At 38.3% G+C, this 12,756-nt stretch overlaps 1 protein-coding gene across 1 annotated transcript in view; it reads right to left on the reverse strand.

Moving 5' to 3' along the window:
- Window positions 1-639: 639 nt before the first annotated feature.
- The window catches only part of RASGRP1 (RAS guanyl releasing protein 1), a gene marked incomplete at its 5' end in the record, with an annotated part of 37,959 nt that continues 25,842 nt past the window's right edge, over window positions 640-12,756 (reverse strand). Inside the window, 9 exons of the mRNA XM_010170150.2 lie at window positions 640-771; window positions 2,183-2,556; window positions 4,329-4,475; window positions 5,489-5,525; window positions 6,241-6,385; window positions 6,880-6,989; window positions 8,117-8,221; window positions 8,842-8,922; window positions 11,192-11,467. Coding sequence (XP_010168452.2) covers window positions 640-771; window positions 2,183-2,556; window positions 4,329-4,475; window positions 5,489-5,525; window positions 6,241-6,385; window positions 6,880-6,989; window positions 8,117-8,221; window positions 8,842-8,922; window positions 11,192-11,467 — 1,407 coding nt within the window. The remainder of the gene's footprint in view (window positions 772-2,182; window positions 2,557-4,328; window positions 4,476-5,488; window positions 5,526-6,240; window positions 6,386-6,879; window positions 6,990-8,116; window positions 8,222-8,841; window positions 8,923-11,191; window positions 11,468-12,756) is intronic.

Here is a 12,756-nt window from a genome sequence, read left to right on the forward strand (position 1 = left end):
CTGAAGCTCTGAAAGACGTTTAAAAAATTTGTCAGTTTATCTTAACAAAGTCTAAGAATCAAATAATCAAATATCATTAGCTTAACTACTTATTTTAATATTCTTGTTAAACTTTGGAAAGATGACAGTTCATGTCACGATTTTAATTGGTTTCAGCCACAATGAGAAGGAGCTGTTTCTCTTAGTGGAATATTTTACAGTTTTACTTAAATACTCAGCATTATCGAACATTTGTTTCTACAAACCTGAATTTGGGCCCAATCTGAGGTGACGCAGTCTTATGAGTAGCTACTTTGTCAGAACACTTGTAGAGCAAGGTACCCGGCTGGCAGCCAAGTCACTGGGGAATCCACATGGTCTTCGTCATGAACACAAACTTCAGCAACCACATCCCTCCTTTTTAAAGCAAACCCAGAAGATACTCTGTTCATTGCACAGATAATGCTTAATTGCCTTAAAAAGCCAAAGGAATGCATTTATACATTTTGGAATGTAGGTTTAATGTGGAAATGTGTTGAGTAAAGGGAATATTTCTGTTAAGCATCCTTTGGACTCTCTCCAGTTCACTTGATAAAGCAGCTTTTATCACACCCCCTCCTTCAGTCCTCCATTCTTCCATAGGAGATTTCCTCTTGTCTGCTAGGAGCAGTCTCTGTGTAGGTGGTTGACTACATGGTTTCTTCTCTGGATTGTGAGAGATTCAATTGTTTTATGTGCCTGTTCCAGTTGGATCTTTAAACCTTCATTGTCTGCCTTTAGAATATTTCTTTCCTAAACAAAAAAAAGAGACAGAATGGTATTTTACTTTGAATTTTTCAGGACTGTCTGGTTGTATGTTTAGGCTAACTGGCATAAACATAAGTTGGTATATATCAGTGGAACAAAACTGCTAACTTATTTGGACGACACTGGTCTGCCCTTTATCTATAGCCTCAGAACTTTCCAGCACCTGGTTCTGACAGTCATGTCCCATATGTGCATTTATCCACCCTTCACTGCTCCTCTCATAAGAGCAGTAATCCAGGGGAAACAAGAACTGAGCTCACACTTTAGCACTCCACTAATGCTGGAATTGATGTACAGTAATCTAAGATGTTAATTTATAACATCAGCTGCTGTTCAGTATTTGAGGTCAGGATCTGTTGAAGGAGCAAGGACAAGTGTAAATGGTGGGACTCACATGAATGGGATGTTTTAAAGAACCAGCTCTCGCAAGAACATCCATACTTCACACCCTTGTCTACACTGAATATACTGCTGACTGGAGGAGAAGTGGTCTGTACTGGAATATTCTTGCTAATTGTCTTAATCTCTGTCTTAATAAACCAATCATCTTCCATAAAAGATGAGCTCACTCTACCAACAACAAAGGATACTTTGAAAGTTATATTGATCATTCAAAGATCAGGCTGTGGTCCTGTTGCTGGACTGTTTCCATGCTGGTCCATCTCAGAACAGTGAAAATAAGTCCACCTTTGTTCCTCATAATCACATCTGGATCCATCCATCAGTCACACTGTTGACACTGTGATAGTCTCATTAATCTGTCTGGAAAGGTGGTGTTTCTACAAACCTGAATTTGGGCCAAATATGAGGTGACACAGGCTTATGAACAGCTACTCTGTCAGAACACTTGTAGAGTAAGGTGAGCCACAACTGAGCTGATGCAGGTGCAGGCTAGCAAGAGGCATTGTGTCTGCTGACACAGCAAAATTTCTTGCTGACAAAGTTATCAAAAAAAGAAGGGATTCACTGTCAGTTGAACAGAAGCAGAGGTCCCTGCTCTCCCTGCTCTGTGTATTGTGTCACTTGGGGGAGCAGAGGGCACCAAAAGCAGGAAGAAACTAATTACTGTTACTCATTTTACAGAGTAACACCCTAAGTGATTGGCTTCTGTTCCCATTCTTGCCTGTCACTTTTAAGACTGACAGGGATCTGTACAATCATACAAGGGCTTCAAAATTTATTCCCTCGGCCCTACACTAATACTAAAATCTATGCCTGAAGTGAAGCATTGCTGGAGTTAAAGTGGCTACAAATTTGTGATGCCACTCACGGACTGTTCTGGTTGTTAATTACACTGGAGTAAGGTGACACCTTCCCACCCAGCACTCCCCCCACACCCTCCAACCACTTTATAGTGCCATTGTGTAAAACAGAATTTGTTTCATCATGTATGTACCTGCTCAAGTTCTTGGTATGAGGGTTTACAGCTGTGATGCTCCTCCTTTATTTTCTGGTTGGAGTCCTTGTTTTCCCATTTAACATAAGCCTTTTTGCGGCCTAGAAGTGGGCTGGGACATGGGGATGGCGGAGCTGCCTGGAGATAAGGATTTTCTGGCATCCTGTGTTCTTTCTTCTCTGTCTGCCTACGAGATACATCACCAGCCAGCACTGCAGGATCAGTCTGTGTACCTTTATGAACCACAGCTGGTTTCAGTCTCACTGAGATTTTCTGAGCTGAGGAACCCATGAGCATAATGGTTCGGTCCTTGCTGTCTTCATGGTGTCCCACTGCTTCTCCATTAGGAAACGTGAATGTTCCTTCTTCTTGTCCTGTAGAATATATATGGTAAGTTGATTCAAGATCTTACCCCAGGAAAGGAGAAACAGGAGGCACAGTAAGTGCACATGATTTTGATAAATAAAACAATTTTTAAATTTATTAATTTTACATTTGTTGCTCTTCAAAATAGGTGTCACTGAAAGTTTCTTAATGTGTTGCTTGGAACAACTCTGCCCTGTCTCTCAGTAACATAAATACGGATCAGTAAGAGGAAAACAGGTGTACTATCAAGGTCAGCTAGAGAAAAACCTCTAGACGGCTAAAAGGTTTTTTATAGACCATTGATCTTAGTGATTGGGCTGGAAGATTAAATCTGTGTGTTCAGCATTATCATAACTTGCAGCTGTACAGTACAACTGATCAACTTTATAAATGTGAAATAACATCATTTTTAATTTTATACTGCTTTTGTAGAGGTCATCCTAAAATACTTTTGCAGATAAAAGTAAAAATGAGGCAGGGGGGAACCCCACAATGTTAGAAGCAGTGGGCAAAAGATGTGATTAAAGGATTTTTAAAAGATCTGCTTCAGATAAAATAATTTCTGTTGGGAAGAAAACAAAATGAGAGTGCACGTTCAAACACATGAGGGGAAAGAGAACAAAGTCAGTCCAGTAGCTGCTGCAGGCTCTGGAGAATTAAATGAGGATATGGATGAACAGATGAGGCTTATACCTCCAACCTAGACCTGAATTCTCATTCTTTGACATGGTGTAGCATTGAGAGGTAACACATTCTGGCATACTGGGCAATGATGGGGCATCAGAGTTCAATCTCTCTATAAGCAGGACATCCCAGGAGGTGGTTATGCGGTGCTGTAGCCATTGCAGGTGCCATGAGATCATAGAGATCCACATGGTCAGTTATCAAGGACAACTGCCTGCACTGTGCTCCACGTAAGTGCTAATGGGAAGCCCAAGATGGAATCCAGCAGTATGACTTTTAAATGCAACACAAAAGATTGATATCAAAGTGACAAGAAGTGGACTTGAAGAACATTAGATACAGGCAAAGAACAGAAGAGAAATTCAAAGAAAGTCAGTATGGAGAGAGTCAGAACATCAATATCAAAAGAAAAACAAAACAAAAGTAGCCTGAAGTCTTATTCAAGGACAACACTTTCTCCTTTGGAGGCCTAGACAATATCAAAAGTTTACACAGCTTGTTTGGATATAAGGAGAAAAGAACAGAGAGGTGTAGACTTTTCATTCCTGATTAAATGAAAGATGGTTGGACAAAAAGCAGTTGTAGATTCAGCTACTAAAGTGGAAAAAATAAACACAACTAACTCTTGGTTTTTCTAGCACATAGATACCCAAGTAAACTGACTTTATAATCTCCACATTAAATCTGACTCAAAATTGTAACAGTGTAATAGTCACTTAATGTGACAACACTGGTAAAAACTGGAGTGTACCAAGTCCTGTTTATCACAAGGTGAGAGGGACCCATCAGCTGTTCAGTTCATGGCATCGAGTTCTTTTGAGAGTCTGGCAGAAGATTTACTCAGTTTTTGTGGAAGTTGTGCAGCATGCATTGTGTAGTGAGACAAGAGATCTCCCAGAAAGGGAGTTCTTACTTATTCAGACTAGAACTGCAATGGTGTCACTTGGTACAGGCTCACTTAGTCATGGTTCTATTTTATGTGGATAAAACACTGCAGTTAACTAACAAACCCTAAAGCAATACTGTACAAGTCAGCTTTAAAAGAAAAAGGAGCAAAGGAAAGATTATCTGGATCTTTTTAACCTGATTTTCTCACCATGGAATTGTTCTTTGACTCCTACTGGACAGAGGCTTGAAGCAAGAGCAGATGTTGGGCTGCTGTCTGCAACTGAAGTTTTGGGTCTTCTCTTACATTCTATCACAACCAGGTCTTTACATTGCTTGTGACAGTTCATTCCACAGTCTGTAAACAAAAAAAAAAAAGTTTACACAATTCAGTGGCTCTGTTGTAGCATCTAAGATGAGCTCTCGCACTGTGTTGCCTCCCCAGGAAGCAAGAAATCATCTGTGGTGTTCTCTACACGCATTACCTGTAACAACATACATCTGGTAAATGGACCGATGACATCCCTTTGCTATATATGCCTAAAACTCCTTTTCATTGTGAAAATACAGAATCACAGAATGTTAGGGATTGGAAGGGACCTTGAAGATCATCTAGTCCAACCCCCCTGCCAGAGCAGGAACCTAAATGAGATCACACAGGAAGGCATCCAGGTGGGTTTTGAATGTCTCCAGAGAAGGAGACTCCACAACCTCCCTGGGCAGCCTGTTCCAGTGCTCTGTTACCCTCACCGTAAAGAAGTTTCTTCTGAAATTTAAGCAGAACCTCCTGTGTTCCAGCTGACACCCATTGTCCCTTGTCCTACCATTGGGCATCACTGAGAAGAGCCTGGCTCCATCCTCCTGACATTTGCCCTTAATATATTTATAAACATTAATGAGGTCTCCCCTCAGTCTCCTCCAAGCTAAAGAGCCCCAGCTCCCTCAGCCTTTCCTCATAAGGGAGATGCTCCACTCCCTTAATCATCAATCACAAGAGCGTTCTGACTGTAGGAGTTGCAGAGAAAGCAGATACCTCTATGAGGAAGAAAACTGCAAAATACATGTTGGGAGTGTGCTGCACCGTTTTCAGTGTTGGTGTTTCACCCATTGGAATAGAAGGGTCTGTTCCCAAAACCTCTGAATTCAGGGATGTTTTGCAAAGGGTTAGAGCTACTAGTTATCAGTTCCTTCATCTTTGCATTTCTTCTGGACCATCTGTCTGTCATACTATTCTTGAATGAGTCTTCTCTCCTCCCTGAGAGGTCAGATTAAATAGGTGCATAGACATAGCAATGGATCTCAGGATGATCAGGATTTTTGTCATTCACCATCAATGATAGATTAAAGTTAACAAAGTATAAAGTACCTTACCTTTGCATCTGTATCCTTGTTTAATGACTCCCCATAGCTGAAATTCAAACAGAGAGACCATGTATCAATATATTTCTCTGCACATTTGATACATCCAGATACAAAAATCCACTAGATGCTCTACTCATTCCTAAAATCTGAGCACCTACAGAATATCTGGGTTTTCTACTCTTGTAACGGTAAGGTAAAAATATGAACTATTTACTTCTTTAGCATAAGGTAAATTGAGTATTTTATGTGTGCTCCCCAATCACAAACAAAATACCTTGAGGTAGCCTCCAACGAATACATCAGCAGATCTGACAGCCCCCAGAGAATTTGTGGAGCCAGAGTTGAAGGAGAATTCTACCTCACACCCTTGTTTGATCCCAGCTAACCCAGGGATTGGTAGGACAGTCAGCTTTACTAAATATTTCTGTGCCACAGGCAGCGGGCATGTCATGTCTGTACCAGGACATGAGCTCAGACAGCCCCCTGGAGTGGAAGGTTCTGGATTTGGTAGACTTGCCTGAGACTGTGTTTGGTGACACAACTGAACACAAGGTAGGAGCCTTGTTTAAGCAGATAACAGTACTGCCCAGAGGGGTGTAAAAGGTGCCTTAAATAGCTACACAGGCAGAAGCCTGGTGTTCTATATAGCTTCACTGGTGTTTTATATAGATCCATTTTTGTATATGACCTATGATGATTATGAGATTTTAAAAAGCATGATTCCAAACAACGTTAATATAATTTACTAAAATTAAGCTTACAAATCCAGCACAGTTGTCGCAGAAAGTAGGCCTTAAGTAAGTGGTCTCTTGGAAGTTGTGAGCAAAGCCAAGTCCTAATTTGGAATAGATTGAGCTAGCCCTCATAAAGTAAGCTGTTATTTCATCCCTGCTAATCAGACCTTCCCTGAAAATAAACAAAAGAAGTTCTTTGTAAGACATACATTTTCTTAAAAGCATAAGAAGAATTAAACATATCTTTCTTCACAATTTATAATGGCAATAGTTTCATGGGCCAAAAACTACAGTGATGTCAGTAATCTTGTCAGCTGCTCCCAAAGTCTAGAGAAGCTCATCTACACATTTAAAATGCAGTCTGTAAGGATAAGCAAAATACACGCATGTGATACAACCTCAAAACAACTTCATAGAAAACCTCTGAATAATCACTACTGTATTTTTCCATGCTTTATTATGTTAAGAAAAATATGTTAAGCTTGTGAAGATGTTTTTCACAACACATTTAGAAGATGCTTTTGTCAGTTATTTTTTCACTTCAATTTGTGGGTGAAGAGGATGATTTTACCACTCTAATGATAGAAATAAAATTTAAATACAAAAACCCAAAAGCCCCTCCCAAAACAGATGCTACAAAGTTGATAAGCAGAACTAGGAACTCACCAGTCCTTAGCCATTACACAAAATGAGAATGGAAAACTGGCGGCTATCTTTTCAAATTCTTCCTGAGAAATGTATCCATCCTGATCATGGTCATAATTTTTGAAGACAGACTGTGCAAGATAATAGTAGAATAATTTATAATGCAGATGGGCTGAATTACCACTTTAGAAAGTCTCCACAATATTTATGGATTTCCTCTCCCTCTTTCTCCCATTATCTATGAAACAGTGCAACGGTCTAACTGCTTTTTTTTTTTGCTTGAGACTGAAGAAGCGTTATGATTTTTTGATTTGTAGCAAAAAGTTGGTAAGTCAACATAGGCTGGACTTCATGCTTCGCTACACAACAGCTCTTTTTTAATTTCACTTTAAGATCATTACATCCAGGCCTACATACACAATTTGTACTAATACTCTCAATTAGTGCTCTCAGTGATGATCTCTGCAGCCAAATCAGTGTAGCTGCCTAGCTTATTTCATCAGGCCAATGTTAGGCAAAAACTAGTTATATGAAAGAATTGTCATGCAGACATCTATTTCCACTTGTGGAACAACATTACTGTTTGTCTCTGGCCATAAGGCAAGCATCTATTTCCACTTGTGGAACATTACTGTTTGTCTCTGGCCATAAGGCAAGGAGCATACCTAGCCCAAATTTAGAAATATATTCCAAAACAGCGTGTACCAAAGAATACCTAGCAATATTAGAAGTGTCTAAAAGGAAATGAGATTAAGCAGGGGTGCAAAGACAAACTCTGTACCTCTCTCTCTCTCCATCAGTTTTGGAATCAATCACCTGAGCTCCCTTGATAGTTTCCAGTAAAGTGGGTGACCCAAAAGAGAGAGGAAAAGCAGCAGCTGCTAGTAACAAAGCCATTGAGAGGCTCACTTTTAGATTGCACCAATAACATGATGTTGGAGACCCTGGTAGAAATGGACTCCCTGGCTCCTTGGAAGAACGACTCTGGAAGTATACAAACCAGCATTCACACTCCCCACTGGCTCCTTAGCCATTTAAGGAATTTCCTTCCTTGCCTCACAGGCCGCTGCTGCTATTTACAGCGAGGCAGAAATATCTATTTGTGAGGACAGAAGCACTTACACTCTCAGCACAGCTTTGAACACGTCCAGTATTTCTTCCCTTCTTTGTATCTTCTCATTTCTAGAGATTGACTGTGTCAATTGACAGTCATATATCTATGACTGATATATAAGGTAAGTGGGACAACTATACTTACATCTACCATCCTCTGAACATGTTTGCTGATGGTTTTTGGATCAGGTTTTGGGGCTACTCCTGAGGCCCAGTCTGCAACTACTGGTGGTCTGGAAGGTGTCAAAGGCTAGAATAAATTGAATGGAACTTCATTAGTACAACATGGAAAGATTTTCAGTGTTACACTTCTTTCATTTGTGACAATGGACTTTATGATACAGGACTGCAGAAATGGCCTGTCGGACCCAACATCATACTTCTGATAATTACATGGTACCTCAGAAGAAGCTCTTCCCTGAACTGTCTAAAACAGTGGTCGTTCCTTAAATTGTCATAGTTCACTGACAGCCCTGTAAATTCACTGTTATTTCCATATATATAAAACGAGAAGAAAACTACAATATAACACTCATGGATTTCATCATTTGAATCACTTAAGAATTCTTTATTTAAAAGAATCAGTATCAGTTGCCAAGATTGAGCCTGAAGTCATGTCTCTACACAAGTAACTTCATTTGTGTTTGTGTTCATACTATAAAACCTGATACTGTGTCAATTCTCCCATATATTCTAGCTTAGGCTTCATCATCAACCAAGCAATTTATGCTTTAACAGATTTTGCTCAGTCTATAAAGCTAAAACGTTTTCAATTTAGCATAAAATAAAATGAATGCAAAGAATAAAATTTACATTGCTCATTAAAAAAAAAAAAAAATACTTTTTTAAAGAATCTGGAAAGGCCCTTACAGCAGCTCGGTGACTTCGTGGCTCTCGTGCATATGAAAGCTCATAAATTTCATCTTCTGTGTAGTAAAGATCAAGGGACAGCTGAAAACAAACACAACATTAGTTTAATCCCAAAACAGTCACGACTAGATAAACTCGTTACAGTCACTACTAGATAAACTCATTCCTGGCACGCATTAGTATTTTTTGGTGGATTAATTTTTAATTTATGTTGCACCTAGAAAGAATGCACCTGAGCTGCACAGGTGTTCACAGTGATTTGAAATGGGTACATTTCTAGATTCCAGTCTGTTACTGCCATTATCTGGAAATCTGGAACACTGCACAGCTACAATCATGAGCACAGCAGGTGACTGTACGCATAGTTAGCAGTTGGTTAATAAGTAACCTGAAAAAACCTGGTACTTCCATAATATTCAAGTGGTATATCATGCAACTAAGCACAAAAGCACCACTGTCCCAGTGAAACTGTCCATCAACTCAAATTCTCAGAAAACTCTTGTTTAAACATGTCATATTTATCCAATCCAGCTGTGACCATGTTGATCTAAGTAGTATATGGTGAGGATAAAAAATGGACTTGCATATATTTAGTGAGAATATTTAGCTGTCAACAGCAGTTATATAAAGCAAGAAACATCACACCTGGGTAAATAAAGGAATTAGAAAAAAATATCAAATTTATTCCTTTGCTTTTGTATGCGTCCTGAAAAATAGTATAGCAAATATTTTATTGACTGGAAACAGATTTTAAGCTAAGATTGAAGACTGGTAACATGACAATTTTTGAATATTTCCATGAAAATATTCACAGTAGACATGTGATTGAGTAGAAAAGCCAGACGTAAGTGTATTACTAGCCTCAACCTATGGCAAGCCCAAAGAAAATATAAACTTATTACAGAGAGTCAAGATCACAGCAGTTGTATGTGTGTAAACTAAGAAACCAAAATATGGTATTTTATCCAATGAATAAGCTTACTCAACTTGCAGATAAGCAATAACTTTCTTGTGAACAACTGCAAGAGTTACTGTTGTAGTCGTAATAGTGAATAATCGTAGATTCTTGGGGAAATCTTAAAGTAGTTTCTGACAGTCAAAAAATGAAAGTCCAAATGTTACGGTACACCTATGAATTATTGACTTATATGTGTAATTACTAATACTTCAAACTGATTTGCCTGCTAATGGGAAAGCATATGATTAAAGGAAACAGAAGCAAGAGAAAGACTGTTGGAAAAATCAGGGAACAAGCAGGAAAATTATGTGTCCTGGAATATAAGCAAATTAGAAGCTCCTGCTTCGAAATGAAGTATTCCTTTTAATTTATGTATTGTCATATGTAGCTGCATGAAATAGTGGACAAAGTGCTTCGTATTTGTAATAGCCATTTTTATAAAACATTATTTAAGAAGAAGTGGGGGGGACTTACAATAATCTGAAACAAAACATTTAAAACATTTAGCAAGAAGAAATTCACCACTTTATGTAGCTCTATTTCAGGCCTGGGGCATGTCTGCCTAATTTCACACGAGTGCTCCCAGAGAGAAAAAATAACCTCAAGTACATAAGCATTTTTATCTATTAGCCTTTTGCTGAAACAGGGCTTGTAACCAGAAAGTGGAAGCAGCCTATCTAGTTTTTCCAAGCTAAGGTACTTATTAAGGCCAAACAAAACCGAGAAACAAGAAAGGCAGATTCACTATTTTAATAAAAGGTAGTATTTTAACTTACTAGGAGAAGCTAAAACTATTGTTGTGATGTACGTCCTAGGTAGTACCAATTTTGTTAGCAACATGGCAATGACTAGATATGACTGAAAGAGTAATACAACAGCATACAGTATTTGACTAATGTTCACAACAGACAGTTTTTTTAGTACCAGAAGAAACTTGGCTAGAAATGTGGTGTTTAACCCTACACATCTTGAGGGACTGAACTTTTATGTGAAAGTTTGTGTGTTCAACACAAGGAAGATTTGTATGCAATCTTCTACCTCCAAGCTGCATCTAAGGAAGCTTTCTACCCTTCTCCCTGTTTGGGCTTATTCAGCAGAGGATTCAGAGCACTTCCTTAATGAAAGTACAGAGAGAAAGCACACTGCTATAGCGAAGCAGAAATAAACACTTCCTTGCTCTATAGAAATAATTGGACAACACCTCTACCCTTGCTGCCAGATAAATCAGTATCACTAACTTTTTCTCTTCTTCTATCATTGTACATTTCCTTAAGGAAAAAAAATCTTACAATATTATGTATTTATAATTCACTGAATTCTCTACTTAGTTGTTTGAGAGGTATATGAAACTATTTTTTAAATTGAGGTATTTATCTCATCTAACAGACTTACTGTCAGCAAGTGAACAAGGTCCATATTGGCCTCCAGAGGAAGTGGCATTTCCTGGAGTTGTATCAGTTCACTTATGTGGTTATACAGAGAGTATAGTTTGTATATGTTAATTTTTTTGTCCTCCAAGTAGTCTGGCATGCCCTCATAAAGTGATATCAAGTCTTTCAGGTGGACCCCAAGGATTGGGATCTTAAAGTTACTGCACTCATTATAGGCACGTCGGTAACTATCGTAATTTCTGTAAGATGAAAGCAGTTCCGTCATTTCATTAAACACCTAAAAATAAAAGGAAAACAAAAAATCAAAAGTGGTCACTGTTTTTGTTTTGGTCATACAGCACAAGAATTTCCCATGTTATTGTTAAGGGGTTTACTCACAATGACTCTCAAAATGGATTTTAAAACTTTAGGCTTCAAATGAAATCTAGGTATTCACCTCACCTAATTTAGCTATCTATAACATGTAATTACTGATAGCTCATCTATATAGCCTAATCTATAACGCTGGTATTCCTACTTTCCTTACTTAGTCAATGAAAAGAAATACAATCCTCTCAAATCAAGGGCATGTGTATGCAATTAATGCATAAGCACAGTGCAAGCTCTCTGACCTTCATAAAAGCAACCATCTTCAACTTAAAATGTGGATGCACTTCTCTGGCTCTCAGGTCACCATCTGGAACTGGAAAGTCCTGGTAGAGAAACCCTACACTGTGCTATGGTCCCATCACAGCATGACCAGAATTCCTACTACAGTTCACAGTAGCACATCTGTGCTTTTAAGAAAACTTAAAAGGAAGAAGAAACAATATATTGGACTTGTTGTAAAGGCCAAATGAATCTTAAGTCTAGCAGTATAAATATTTTCTTTGTTTAAAACTATCAAGGTACAAAGCTGACTCTTAACATTACAAAATCAATGGACCAATGTTTTCTTGTGGAAGTTCCTGTCTAATGCCTTGATTTTTAACCTTCACAAACTGTTATAGTTAAACTTTAAACTGTGTTCTTAAGTAATTAATTACCAGCCTTTAATTACCTGCTTTCTATTAGTGCTTGTATACAATTTCTTGATGCAAAGTTATTCAAATGATGGACACATATGCAGTCCACTCCCCATAATAACAACATTTGTAAAATAATATGCTTCTAAAATAAGCTTGCTAACTGGTTTTATACATCCTGAGAGCTGCAACCGTTACCAATAGAAGGTAACACTCCTGGTCTATGCTCCAGCTATGCACTGTTCATTCAAGCTAATCATACTGTAGTCGAAATAGGTTCATTGGATAGCTATACGAAATATTTCAGGCTCCAAACAAGATAAAATAATAAAGCATATTAGTGTCTTAAGAAGAAGTCTCTAAGAAGCCATTTCATTGCTAAAAATATGCTTTCCTTCACAGTTTTAGTAGCTGGAATCTCAGCAAAAAAGATACCATCTGTATTTCCCAAGAACTTAATGGGAAATTACAACTGACTCCTAACATTCCACTGTTTTATAATGTGTGTGTATTAGGGCTAGGTTTGTTCAAGTCTGAACTAGATCAAAATCTGTCATAGGGA

Source organism: Antrostomus carolinensis, unplaced genomic scaffold (genome assembly GCF_000700745.2).
Source record: "Antrostomus carolinensis isolate BGI_N321 unplaced genomic scaffold, ASM70074v2 scaffold20610, whole genome shotgun sequence".
Taxonomy (NCBI): Eukaryota; Metazoa; Chordata; class Aves; order Caprimulgiformes; family Caprimulgidae; genus Antrostomus; species Antrostomus carolinensis.